General features: G+C 41.8%; 1 protein-coding gene across 3 annotated transcripts in view; it reads left to right on the forward strand.

Moving 5' to 3' along the window:
- Positions 1-14,912, forward strand: part of GRIP1 (glutamate receptor interacting protein 1) — a 687,426-nt gene that overhangs the window by 587,698 nt on the left and 84,816 nt on the right. For 2 of the 3 annotated variants that reach the window (XM_019952473.3, XM_073788409.1), the window contains exons 10-13: positions 6,020-6,175; positions 6,836-6,988; positions 13,471-13,657; positions 14,326-14,471. In XM_019952473.3, the coding sequence (XP_019808032.1) occupies positions 6,020-6,175; positions 6,836-6,988; positions 13,471-13,657; positions 14,326-14,471 (642 nt within the window). The remainder of the gene's footprint in view (positions 1-6,019; positions 6,176-6,835; positions 6,989-13,470; positions 13,658-14,325; positions 14,472-14,912) is intronic. The other variant, XM_019952475.3, reaches the window with a different exon arrangement.

The raw sequence follows: 14,912 nt of genomic DNA on the forward strand, positions 1-14,912 counted from the left end.
GAAATAGAATTTTCAGGCTTTTACTATTTGATTTTTTTTTTAAAGCCTTTGGTGCAAATTGAGTGTGGAGAGAAGGGAAATAATTTGACTTCTTGTTATTCATATTGAATTTCCACCCTGCTTAAAGGACAGTAAAGGCAAATAGTAAAACTCCCAGTTTTCAAAACTAAAGTGGGTATCATGCCAGACCCTTCAAATATTGGGGGAGGTGGGTGGGAAGAGTTGCATGAGGGATGACTTTCTCTAGATTTTGTCTGTTCGCCAGAGTAGTTTTTTTCTTAGGATGGAGAACAACCTTTCTGACCAAATATTTCTCCTGGGAGTATCAGAATATTTCACTACAGTTATGCAGTAACAAGTGTCAACTGAGGGAATCTGCATTTTCACTGTCTTGAAGCTCACAGATCTGTTCGCTGAGCATTTATATACCATCCCACCTAGGCATCTTTAAATAAAACCCAGTGCAAGAAAAAGGACTTTGAGCCCAAAATCAAATGAAGAAAGACTCTCCAGTGAGGTCTCTGTTCCAACCCTCCTCCCTCCTTTTCCTTAAACCAAGCACCCTCCATTTTTATTCTTTGAAACCAATTCCTCGAAGCCTCACTAATACTATCAGGGCTCCCTAAAGGCGAAGGACACATTTCTGTATGTTTAGTTAGCAAGAGAAGAATTTTCTCTGGAACCGCAATTTTGCGTATGAGGAGGTCATTTGTATCCTACGTCTCCAACCTTCTAAAACACACTGCACTTTTCCACAGTTTAGAAAAAAAAGAGGTACCAAATAATTTTCATACTGAATGAGTCAGCTGGATACAACCTTTTTTAATTAAATGGAGCTTAGACAGCCCTGGAGCTAATGAAAATCTCCAGTACAGCATTCCCTTTATCAGATTTTAATTTTACACATTGGAGTTGGAGACATGAGGCAGCCGAGGCAGTTTATGAAATGCTGCCTCATTTGAATGGAAATGATAAGGGGGTGCAGTTCATGGGAACGTTCCCTTCCCGTCAAGGGGCCATGCGGGCCTTTCCCGCTCACTGGCTGAGAAGGGAGATTTCTAAAAGCATTAGGTTTCTTCTAAATTAATCTGAAGTCGCCACTGGATTTGGAGCACAGTGGGCACAACAGTGCACACTGCCTAGTGCTTTTTCAGCATGAGGTTTCGCTTCGTAAATTCTGGTATCGGTGAATCAGGAAGTGAACAGACCCTATAAAAATGTCATTGTCTTCAGCAACCTCATTTTTCCCACCTTTTATTTGCCCTGTATACAAATCATAAATAGTTCAAAGAGTTTCCACTCATGAAATATTAAATATTTTTACCTGCCAAGACAGTCCGAGAAGATGAATTTATATACTAAAATGGATGGAGACCAAAAATTAATTTTTCTTTTCTTCACTGTGGAAAACCTGACATCATTTGTGATTTTGCAGGGGGGTAAAGGGCTGGTCATTTTAGTAATTCTAGCTTCTGTTTTTGACCCTGTCATCCACTTTTGTTGAAAATTGTTCACCATCTTCTTTATCTAACATACAGACATCTCCCTACATTTTACATTAAAATCAGACTTGTATTTCCAAGAAGAAATAAATATTGGCTCTTAAACATAATTAAATCCCCGTTAATCCTCAAAAACGTGATTGTGTTTATAATTCTCAAACTTCTGTTTGGGTATGTAGTGGTGTTGTTTTGCATAGTTTTACCCTTTTACTACAAGAAAGTTCTGGTTATTTTTTCAAAATCTCTGATCCCTAAACAGCATGTCTCTCATCCCATAGGTGGATGGAGATATAACATTTCCCAGATTTTGCTTAGCAACAAAGCATTCAGGAAAATATAGCATTCAGGGAAATATAGAAATGGGCACATCAACCAGGAATAGATTAACTGTGCCTTTTGCTGGGAAGTAGCAACATTCAAAAAGCCAACAAGAATGAGTTTTTTAAAGAGCTCAGAAATTGTTCCCACTGAGGGTCTTTGGGAGACATAGTCATGACTGGAGGAAACTTTGTAAAAGAGTTTGGAAAAGAAAATGGGAGCAGAGTCATGAGGTTCTCTACATTCAGTACCAGGAGGACTTCCATTTCTGAGCCCCAGGAGCAACCACCAGAGTAGCTGTTGCCTACACCCTTGGACTCCTGGACAGGACAAGAGGGTACAGTTAGAGAAGAGAACAAACAGAAGTACCTTCCATATCAGATACCTCAAGATTTCAACAGCCATGTCACCATGGAATGATAGGAAAAACATTATATTTTCCTTGCTGTTTATCTGTAACAAAGGACTTAGGAACACATAGGAAGAGGCAGTGGAGTATGGTGGCTGAGGGCAGCAACTCAGAGTCAGACTTTCAGCACTTTAATTCTGGCTCCACCACTTGGGAACTTAGCAAGTTACCCAACTTTTCTATACCTCAATTTCTTCATCTGTAAAATGGGTATTATGACAATACCTACCTCATAGGTATACCGTGAGTAGTATCTGAGATAATCCATGTAAAAGCACTTAGCACAGTGCCTGGTATATAGTGAGTACTCAGTGAAGGCTGACTGTTATTATGGGGACCATTAAATGGGAGAATATAAATGAATGTTTTTTGCAAAATGAAAGAGCATGCCAAAAATGTACCATCTAGGGCTTCCCTAGTGGCGCAGTGGTTGAGAGTCCGCCTGCCGATGCAGGGGACACGGGTTCGTGCCCCGGTCCAGGAGGATCCCACATGCCGCGGAGCGGCTGGGCCCGTGAGCCATGGCCGCTGAGCCTGTGCGTCTGGAGCCTCTGCTCCGCAGCGGGAGAGGCCACAACGGTGAGAGGCCCGCGTACCGCAAAAAAAAAAAAAAAAAAAAAAGTACCATCTAATTTTTAAACTAAAATACTTGCCTAACATATGAGTATTAAGTACACCACCATAAAACAGAAGAGATTTAGAGTGCACGTTCAAAACAGGCTATAGCTGTCTTCTCTGGCCTACATTGTTGGTTGAACGCCTTTTGCATTCATTATCCACGGCATGCAGTTTTTTGCATTATCGAATATAATTTTTGTCTCAATTATTTGATGTGTATGAATATTTAGTCCCCAGGAGTAGTTCAAAGTCAAAGTAAATGTTATGACTTACATTTAACATGCCTGCCACAAATGGCACAGTGCCAGGCATACAGTAGGTGCTCAATAGCTTTCTTATTGTGTTATCAATTGGACTTGACAGTAATCAAAAATGCCCAGTAATTTTCAAAGCACTCCATAAAGAACTGGGTCGAAAAGTGAGTGTAGAATTCTGAAGTTCACTCACTGTACCTCGTTTGACCATATTTTACAGAGCTCAATAGAATGGCTGTGGGTAGATTAGCCAGACCCAGCAATGACTGCATCTTGCTAAAAAGTCTTCTGGTACACTCTAAAGTAGAATGCGGATGGTGAAAGAGAATCCATCAGGGACTTCCTGGGCAGTGCTCTTTATCCCAAGGAAACTGCTGCTGCAGTGTGGACAGTGTGGACATGGACTCTCTGGCCGATATTCCTGTTCATTCATGCATGCATCCATTCACTCATTCATCAGTCATTATATACCAGACACTGTTCTAGTTGCCATGATACCTCTAGTGAGCAAGACAAGCAAAGTGATCCCTAGTCTCATGGAATTTACATTCCAGTATAGAGGGAGAAACATTAAAAGTATATTAAATAAATAAAGCCATTTCAGACAGTAATAAGTGGTATGAAGAACATAAAGCAGCAGTGGGATAGCGTGGGTGGGAGAGGGCAGCTACTACATCCAAGGAGGTCAGAACAACTCTGAGGTGGTGGTACCTGAGCTGAGACCTGAATGATTGTAAGAAGCCAGCCATGAAAACAAGGGGGAGAAGAATATTAGAGGGAGGAAGAACAGGAAGTGCAAATGCCCTGAGGCAGGAAGCAGCCTGGCTTGTTCTAAGACAAGACAAAAGACCAACATGGCTGAAACAGGCAGTGATGAGGAGAGTGCTAGGGGATGAAGCTGGAGAGATAAGTAGGACTCACTTTTTTTTTTTTGCCGTACGCGGGCCTCTCACTGTTGTGGCCTCTCCCGTTGCGGAGCACAGGCTCCGGACGCGCAGGCTCAGCGGCCATGGCTCACGGGCCCAGCCGCTCCGCGGCATGTGGAATCTTCCCGGACCGGGGCACGAACCCGCGTCCCCTGCATCGGCAGGCGGACTCTCAACCACTGCGCCACCAGGGAAGCCCAGGACTCACTTTTGATTCTGTTTGTAATTGTAACCCATTGAAGTACCTTAAATGGGAGTCACATGATCTAACTTGTATATTTGAAAGATCATTCCGTATTGTGGATACAGAGATGAACCAGGGAGCCAAGTCTGAAGATGAGGAAGTGATCTAGGTGAAGGAGATGGTGGCTTGAAAGTAGAATAGTGGAGAGGGAGATGGAACCCAAACTAGAAACAGCAGTGGATAGAAGGAAAGGGCCAGATGGTTTAGGGTTACAAAATTATGGTGGCCAGAAAAGTGTGCTGCAGATTCCTGAAATATTCTCTAAACTTAAGTGCCCAATGAGTGAAATTTGTTGAGTGATAGATATATCTATTTCCTTTAAAAATGATTCATTGGCAAGTAGATAGAAAGTAAACAGAATCAATGCTATTAATAAAGGGTCATTGGATTTTATTCTGTGTACGAACATCGTGCTAAGCACCTTAGGTACAGAATTCTCACAGTTGGCCTGTGCAGTAGATGCTTTCATGATCTCCACTTGACCTATGAGGAAACTGAGGCCTGGAGAGGTTGAGTAACTGGCCAGGGTCATATACAGAAGATGGGCTGGAGCCGGAACAGAAACTCAGCTTGGCCTCAGCCCATGGTGATCTGTCCACACTAGTGCTTTTGTTCCATGTACTGTCTCATTCCAGAAAGGCTGTGAAGTGGCCAGTGAGACTGATATCACGGATGGTATAATCTAAACTCTTATGTACATAACCCTCCTTTAAATACTTACAGAGTATTTGACCTCACTACATGAATAGATACTGCAAAGTCATTCACATGTAAGGCATCTAACCTTAGAATCGTAACAGTAGGAGATAAAAGTTCATATTTTATTTTTCATTTTTTAAGATACTTAAATGAAAAATTTCATGTCAATATAGTAACAAACATAAAACTGCTTGTATTTCAGAACACTGGGTAGAAAATCAAATCTAAACAATATTGAAATTAGAATGGAAATATGATATACAATTTTTTGAAAATAAAGGGGACACCAGAATTTTGAAATTGACTTTATTAAAATTTCATGGCATCTTAAGGAAATATAAAGTATTTGAAATACTTTAATAATTAAATATCTCTTTCAAATGTAAATACATCTTTTAAAAATACCCCCAGAATTATAAAATATATTGAGACTTTTATCTTCTGATTAGAGTATAAATAAGATCCTGATAATGATAGATGATTAGAGTGGTTTATTGTTGAGAAAAATCAAGCTCAAGTGATGAATAGTAGTGTAATTAAAATGTCAGAGCAGTAAATTGTGATGTGTGACTAGTAAACCCCTTGAATCAGGAGCCAGTGTGATTTATCGTTCCTTCTTTCCTTCTTCTCAAAACAAGTGCTACTAACTGGCCAAGATTTGCAAATCTTTAATCACTAATCTTGTGCCATAGATCTTTGTGGGGTTGACTTTTAAGTTAAAAAAAAATGTTTTTAATCTCTGCTGTGAAGCACAGGGGGAGATTAGAAATGGATTCAATAGTCATCTTAAAAGGAGAAAAAATGGGCTGGGGAAAGACATGCATTATTCTTGCGAAGATGAAAAGTTACCATCCCTGATGTTAATCATCAGTTTTGCTGACCACTGAGAAAAGGGCAAAGTCAATATTTTTTTTTTTTTGCAAGCAGCTTTCATTTTTTTGTTACACTTTTTATTTGTGCAATTCAAGTTACTTTTTCCTCTTTTTTTTTTTTTTGGTTCTTTGTTTGTTTGTTTGTTTTTATTTCTCATCATCACTTCATATGGGCAGTGAAAATTCAGAGGAGCGACAGGCAACCTCCCTGGGATTCCTGGGCCAGCGACCACTGCAGTCTTCACACCTACCATCACTATAATACGTACCACCCAGACCATTGCAGAGCGCCAGCCCTGACATTCACGAAAGCACCTCCTCCAAACAGCCCTCGTAATGTTCCAGGCTTTCGCCTCCTGGTCTTTTACTTAAATTATATTCTTCTCACCCCTTCCTCATCTGATTCATACCATTTTTGGTTTCATGGGTGTGGTGTGCTTTTCTTTATGTAGTAGCAACTTATCATTTCTGTCATCTCTTAAGTCCTTCTTTTCCATCAGAAAGCATTTGTTGTTAGGAAAGGATGTAAAGGTTCCGAATGCTTTATGTGTGGCCAGGAAATACCAATGCAGAATAGTATATACAGTACAGTTTTCTCAGACCTTATTTGTGTATATGGAACCACTTGTGAAATTCATGTCAGAAAATATCTATGAAAATGAGGTTATGTATTTGATACATTGAGTTGTTGTTTATGGAGAAACTTGTTTTAATGTTTACTTTTTTGTCTAAAGCAAAATTCATAGAGCCTCTCCGTGTTGCATTATACTTATGAAGATCAGCGCTGCTCCTCAGGCACTTCCGGGCCCTTGTAACTCAGATTCTAAAGCGCTGTCTCCATGGCTCCTGAGATCTGGTCTCTTATTGGTTGGGGTACCTACTAGCCATTGCTGTGCCTCTTGTGTGTCTTTCTATATTGTTGCTGGTTGGCAGGTGTGGCAGGCTCACACCCCACCTGAGAATGCTCTGTGCCAAGTCCTCACTCTTTTACAGCAGCTTTGTCTTCATCCTTCTCTCCTACCTCCACGAGTGCATACAGCCTGAGTTCCCTGAACATGGGCACTTTGCCTCGAAGCCTCTACTCCACTAGCCCACGTGGAACCATGATGAGGAGGAGGTTGAAAAAGAAAGACTTCAAAAGCTCACGTAAGTGAAATGTTAGCCAGTGACTTTTGGCCTGGAGGAAACGGGTGGGTCTGTTGGAGTCTTGGATATAAGGAAACCTGCGGGAAGAGTGTTTCACAGGTAGACGCTAAGCAGCTCGCAGCCCTGCGCCAAAGACCATTGAAATGATCTCTCTTATCGACAAGGTAATGATTGCACCAAATACGGTTTTAGACTGAATTTGTTAGTTCATTCTACCTTTGCCTACAACTTTTTTTTTTGAGATCTTTTTCTTGCTCTTTTGATCTGATAAAATAACCAAAGATGTGATTTTTTTTCTTTACGACTCCTTCCTTATATTCTGGGTGGTTTTGGACATGAAATCTTTGTTCTTAGTTTCTTATTCACTCTAAAGCAATTCTTTGAAAACTAGGTCCCCCTTTTGATAACTATAAGAGTTCCATGCAGTTGTTTAATATTATTATAAATTTCATACTAAATTATATTTCATGAACCTCCCCCTGCAAGAAAGGCAATGATAAGTTTAAACACGCGTTTTCAAACTCTATCTCATTCCCCTTGAATGTGCCTTTTCAAACTGTATGTCACTCCCCAAGATTCTAATACTTTCCCCAGGAACGTGCCCCACTGAAAATCTCTGCCCTAACATATATCTGTTACTCACGCCAGCGTCAGGAAGATTGAAGGATGCTCGTCTTTACAACAAGCATCCTAAGGTCCAGGAATTTCGACCGTGATTCTTAGAAATATGACCTTCTGGGACAGCCAAGCACATTATAGATTAGGCAAGACTAGGAAAATGTGGTTGGCTGCTTGTTTCTGGATAGCTGGTTGTACGTGTAAACAAGAAAAGGGTGGTTGAATGCCTTAGGGAAGAAACACATCACTCCTAAATTTTTCTTTTGTGGTGATGGGAGGGCAGAATATAATCTCTCATCATAATCACATAAGTTTTAAAGGAAGAGAACACCTATCTCTCCAACCAGATCTAATCATAGTCTAGAGAGGTGTGAGTATTTCTTGTTGTTTTTGGTGGCCATGATTATGATTCCTGTAAAGAAGCTCAAAGAAGATGGGATCTCTTCCTGTGCTTACCATGGGGATAAAGAAAGGACCACTCTTAAGTTACCTAAACAAAACCAAACCCAGGTACTTCAAGACTGGTGTTAAAGAGAAAATGTTCTTGTGAGGAAAGGTGGTTGGGTCTATTGGCTCTTCATCTGGTTTGCCAGAGATTCGTCTTCAGAGGTGGGTCTGTGGCCAGGCTTACCAATGCCACCATCAGTGTAGGAGACCAGCCATCACCATACTGGGACATGGTCTCTTCATGTTATAAGAACCTGAGGTTTCCTTACAAGGAAAACCATCGCAAACCTCCACTGTGGTGTATTCATGATATTGACGTGCATATCCCTTCAAATAGAAGATTTGTCATCTTTCGTATAGGTAAATAGAAGGAAGACTGAGAACAAGGAACTCCTAGAGCCTCATATGTTTCTTAGCTGACTCGAGAGAGCAAATTATTTACTCATGGAAGAAATGAGTTGAAGGCAACATAGTGAACTGGTTATGAGCATAGCCTCTGGAACCAGGTTGTGTGGGTTCTCATCCCAGTGTCATTAATTTCTAGCTCTAGGACCTTGAGCAGATTTTCTAAGCTCTCTGTACCTTGGCCTTCTTAGCTACAAAGTGGGGCTAATTATAGTATTTACCTTATTGGGTAATTGTGAAGATTATATGAAAATGTGTATATGTGTGTGTGTGTGTGTGTGTGTGTGTGTGTGTGTGTGTGTGTATTCTCATCACTGAAAGGAACATGCAGGACAAGAAATACATTCTAGACTATATATTCATATATATATATATATATGATATGTTCATATATATGTATGAACAATGATATATTCTCATATAATCTTCACAATTACCCAATGAAATAAGAACTATAATTATAAATACACTATATATATATAATATATATATGCTAGAACAATACTTATTAAATAGTAAGCACTATTGAAGTAAGCACTAGTGTTTGCTATTATGATGCCTATATCTGAGATGTTAACACTGCTTTCAAACTTAGGCATTTTTCACATGGTTCCACTTTGACATAATACATAGGTTGAGTCTTCCATTTAATGCCTCAGGATTCGTGGTGGATATTTTTATATGAGATTTTTTACATAAAATGCCTTCTTGTGCAACACTGCTTACTGAGAGAAAACAGACTAACAGCCCTCAGCAGGGAAGAGCAATTAAAACAGATGCATTCATGTTCATACTTCTGCTTTAATGGCCAAACATTTGTTTGTGTGAGGTAAGACTGCTGTCTTGATTAAGGATATTAGTGACTACAAATAAATGATAATCTATTTGGCTATCTCAGATGATGTTTACACATTTTAAAGTTTTTTGGTTTTGGGGTTTTTTTTTTTTTGGCTGTGTTGGGTCTTTGTTGCTGCATACAGGCTTTCTCTAGTTGCAGCAAGCAGGGGCTACTCTTCGTTGCGGTGTGTGGGCTTCTCATTGCGATGGCTTCTCTCTGTTGTGGAGCACGGGCTCTAGGCACACGGGCTTCAGTAGTTGTGGCACGTGGGCTCAGTAGTTGTGGCTCGCGGGCTTTAGAGCTCAGTCTCAGTAGTTGTGGCGCACGGGCTTAGTTGCTCCTGAGTCATGTTCTCCAGGCTTGCTCTCATGCCTCTGCACCTCTGTATGTGCTGTGCCCTCTGCCACTTTAGCCCTTCCCTTGTTTTTTTGTTTTTTTTTGCGATACACGGGCCTCTCACTGTTGTGGCCTCTCCCGTTGCGGAGCACGGGCTCCAGATGCGCAGGCTCAGCGGCCATGGCTCACGGGCCCAGCTGCTCCGCGGCATGTGGGATCTTCCCAGACCGGGGCACGAACCCATGTCCCCGGCATCGGCAGGCGGACTCTCAACCACTGAGCCACCAGGGAAGCCCCTTTCCCTTTTTTTTTTTTTTTTGATATTTACTTATTTGGTTGCACTGAATCTTAGTTGCAGCAGATGGGCTTCTTGGTTGCAGCACATGGGTTCCTTAGTTGCAGCAGGTGAAATGAGGGTGGAGGGGGAGAGCAAATGATGATACTGAGAAGCTGAGGTTGAGAAGAATGTTCTTTAAGGAATTCTTTTCAAATGGCTGGATCTTTTCAGTCTTGTAGGAAAGACTCAGGAACAGAGCATAAGGGAACATGAGACTGGATGGGCAGGAGAAAATGAACTTATGAAGGATCCTGCGTGGTCTGCTAGAATTAGAGATTTTGTTCTCTTGGAAATCGGGAGCCATTAAAAGATTCTAAACTGGGGGATGACCTTTGCATAGTAGAAAAGCCCCTTGGGAGCAATTTGGAGCTGTTAGCAAAAGATAAGGGGCAAGGACACTGGTTGGAAGCCTATGTAGAAATCTCTACTAGCAGTGATGAGGCTGTACTCTAGGAGAGTAGAGAAGTTGGGGCCTCATCTTAAACAAAGTTAATCTGGCAATAATATGCGGAAAGCACTGGACATGAGGGGACCCAGAAACAGGTATATTAGAATAATTGGAATATGAATTGAATGCAATGAAAGTAATGAGAGCCTGAATTAAGGCATTGGCGATAAGAAGGGAAAAGAGGATTTATACAAGATATATTTTAGTCATCATCCTGGGAGAACTTAGCAACTGATTGGATTTAAGACAATGAATTGTTGTGAGTCAAAGGTTACTTTGAGATTTCAAGCCTGAAGGACCATCAACATGATGGTCCCATTCATAGAAATAGTGGTGGCAAAGAGAAAGAGAAGATGATTAACTCAATTTGAAGATGTTGAGTTTGAGGAGTCAATGAGACATCCTTGTGGATGGGACATCAAGGAAATGCATCACTGGAGCTTGAGAGAGTCTAGAGATGGAGACACGAGAAGATACATGAGAGGTCATATTACAGGTGCGCTGGAAGTGAATGGGGGAAAGAATGAGAGTAGAAAACACTTAGGACAGAGCCGTGGTCAGCTCTGTGTTTGGAGTGCAGAAGGCAAAGGAAGTGGTAAGGGCTGGAAAAGTAAGAAACTAAGAACAAAGCTTCATCAAAAGTAAGAGAGGCACTTCAGGAAGAAAGGGATAGTTCCCAAAGCCAGTTGCTGCAGAGTGGTCAGAGAGGACGAGGCCATTGATTTTGGCAATCAGGAAGTCATCCTCGCGAGAGTAGTTACAGTAAAGAGTGAAGGGAGAAGTCAATTTTAAGCGGTTTGGGAATCAGTACAAATCTATAGAGAAAGGTCAGAAAGCTAGGGGAGTGAGTAGGAAAGTTAGGAAAAATGTCAAGAGAGAAGTTTTTGTGGCACAAAATCACAGAGGGAGTGGAAAGGGAGGGATAGTATCAAAAATAATGAAAGGAAGAATTAGCCTTGTACATCCTCCTGAAATGGGGGTGGGAGTGGAGAGCAAATGATGATACTGAGAAGCTGAGGTTGACAAGCATGTTGTTTAAGGAATTCTTGTCAAATGGCTGGATCTTTTCAGTCTTGTAGGAAAGGAAGTAAAGTTTGACCCTTAAAAGAGTAGAAATATTTGTGAAAAATCCCATGAGGAATCAAATAAGGTGACAAAATATTACACCACAGAAGATTCCAAGGCCCCATAGAGAATAATGTGAATTCATCATGACTTTCTGTAGGACCCTTCAGCAACTCAGTAACAGCAGTGGAGTGTCTGGCTATTACCAAAGAGTATGGTGTATGAGAGTAGACAAAATCACATGAGGTGTAAGAATACTAGCAGAGGCATCATTGAAATGGTCACCGGAGGTCCAGGTGGAGTGTGGAGGAAATGATGTTAGAAAAGGCAACGAGGAAAGATGATGGCTTGCAAGCCAGATTCTCACGTGAGGGAGGCAGAAGCTTCTGGAGTATTCTGCTCCTACCTCACTACCTGCAGTAGCTGTGTTCTTATCTGGAATACAAGGGCATCTCTTACGTGCTTTCATATGAAGGGGGGGAAATATCCGTTGCTAAAAATATTGTTTGAAAGCCATTAGACTAGGAGACAAGTGAGAGAAAATGGGACTAGACGTCATAAAGAGGAGAAAGTCAGATCGTAGGGACTCGGGAAGATGGCTCATAAGGACGTGTGATCAATAAGGAGGATTCAGATATTGAGATCCTGGAGCTCTATCCACTTTGAAGGAAGATGGGGTCCAGCATAGGGCTCTGCTGGCAGAGGACTGGAGGAGGATGGAACTGCTAGTAACTGGCATTGAGAGAGATGAAGAACCGTCAAGCCAGCATGTTAGGAGATTACGGCCATGATGTCAAAGGTGCCGAGGACAACGAAGGGTTAGAGGAGGTAGGTTCACAGCCAAGTCCTGAAGTCAGTGAGGAAATGGAGGGACTTCAACAAAAACAGAAAACTATGGGTTTGAAGATGAGACAAAGCAGAAATGAATACAGAATATGGAACTTGAAATAGGAGTGATTTGAGATAAACAGCACTGCATACGGGCAGCAAGGAGTATTCTAAACCCTTCTCTTTCCTTGCCCCAGGCAGGGAGCGTGAGGGAAAATAGCTTGTGGTTGGAGAGTGTCCTGAGGTGTATGGTGTCATCAGGTTTCACTTGGAGGAAGGAGGCCAGAGACCTTTGTTGGAGGAAGTGGCAGTCAAACGCAGGACCCTACAGGCAGAGAGCTTGCTCATGGAGAGCAAAGGAGGCATGGGTGCCAGTGAGCAGCGCTGAGAGGAAGGCATTCCTGGAGGATGCTTCTTCACCACCTAGGTCAGGAATGGGAACTAGACAGCTGTGCGCCTGGGGGCTTGGATGAATATCAGAGAAATGAATGAAATAAGAGATGACAAAACAGGCTGGCGAGCCAGTGGGAAAGAACAAGAGCTGAAGAGACCAAATTTGCGGGTAGGAGGAATGTAGGGTTTAAAGGACTCCATTGTGGCAACCCAACGCCACGTTAAGGCTGATGACCAGAACATCCTCATCACCCCAGGAGCCAGACTTGGATCAGTTGTTTCTTCAAAACTGAAGGTCAAGTTGTTTGTAAAAGCTGGAATCTTAGGTGCAAATGGCTAAAGTGGGGGGGGGGGGACACATTAGACCAGTTAAGCCCAACCCCCATTTTCCTAGATAGGAAGGAGATAGATGACTTACCCCAAGGTCACCCAACTGGTTGCTTAGTGGTCGAGCCAGGACTAGACCTCAGGTACCCTGACCCCAAGACCATCCTCTTCCTACAGCTCCCACAACTGTCCTTGCTATTAGGGGTGGGCCTGAGGAGGGGGCTACACTGATGCTGTGACTTAGATGTGACAAATATTGGGAGATTCATCTATCCTGTTCAGCTCTGGTGAAACTTTTTATGCTAAAAGACCAAAACCTCACATCCCACCATTGCCAATGAGCTTTTGTTCCGGAGACATGATCTGTTTCAGAAATGCTGGCACTCCTGGTGCCTGTTCCAATCTAAAATCATTTCTTGTGTGTGTGTTTGTTCCTCTAGTGTCATTAGCCTCCAGTACGGTGGGCTTGGCTGGGCAGGTTGTTCACACAGAAACCACAGAGGTTGTGCTCACAGCAGATCCTGTCACAGGATTTGGGATTCAGCTGCAGGGCAGTGTGTTTGCCACAGAGACCCTCTCCTCTCCACCTCTGATTTCCTATATTGAAGCTGACAGCCCGGCAGAGAGGTGAGACATTTTCTTTCACAGCATCGTTGTCTGCCCTGCATTTCTCGCTGGCTATCTTTGACTAGCTAATAAATCATGGAACAGTGCTCAACGCAGGAAATGCAAGACATGATGAACTCTGTTCTGACAATAAAATTTTACGTTCTTGATCAGGTTTGAGACAGAATAGCGAGCATGAGTGCCTTTAGCAGATTTTTGTCCGTTGGCGACTAGAGGCTAAATTAATTAAAAAGGGGAAAAAAATCCATTAAAAAAATCTCTGAAGTCCAAACTTCATAATAATTTCTGTGCCATGGGGGAATGCACATTCATCGTTACTATATATTGGTTCAGATCAGGTTATAACAATACCATGGTGCTGAATTATTAATTACTTTTCTGGGATACTTCAAGATTCCCTTGCTCACATTTGTAGCCAAGAAATGCAAGAATGTAGGACATTGCATATAACCGAATCACTTTGCTGTACACCGGAAACTAACACAATATTGTAAATCAACTACACTTTTATTAAAAAAAAAAGGAATGTGGGATATTGCAGTTGACCTAATAGGATGCCCACAACATTAAATAAATGAGACCAAATGCTATTTGCCAGGATCTTGGCAACTTCAAGTGGATAATTATTTACTCCATCTGTGACCTGTAACGTGTGGTTCTAAATTCAGATGTGGGGTGCTACAGATTGGAGACAGAGTGCTGGCCATTAATGGAATTCCAACTGAAGACAGCACCTTCGAGGAAGCCAGCCAGCTCCTCCGAGACTCTTCAATCACAAGCAAGGTCACACTGGAAATTGAGTTCGATGTTGCAGGTATGATCATATAATCTCCAGTCAGCTGCGTAGTCAGGAGTGGACTGCATGTGAATCATGTGGGTTATGTGGCAGGGGACGGGGGAGGAACGACAAATTGTTTTTATGTAACGAACGTGTTCTTTTTTCGGAGGTTCAAGGTGTCATTTTGCACTGAGCATTGCTTTTGTATTATTCATTAAAATGTCACCACAAGAACAATTGAAAATAAATGTGACAAAATGAATAAGTAATAGCTGCTATAAAAGTGATTTAAAAAATCATGTAGCCTTTATTCTTCCTGACTTTTCCCCTATATGCTAGAGAAACCATATTCTTCAGTCACAGGGGCAAGAAATGCCTCTCTTTGACTCTTCCCACTGCAGAAAAAAATATGAAAGTTCTGTGGGGAACAATGAGAATTCATTGGGTGGATTTATTCAAGCCCAGTAGGTGAATATT

Source organism: Tursiops truncatus, chromosome 11 (assembly GCF_011762595.2).
Source record: "Tursiops truncatus isolate mTurTru1 chromosome 11, mTurTru1.mat.Y, whole genome shotgun sequence".
NCBI classification, from domain to species: domain Eukaryota; kingdom Metazoa; phylum Chordata; class Mammalia; order Artiodactyla; family Delphinidae; genus Tursiops; species Tursiops truncatus.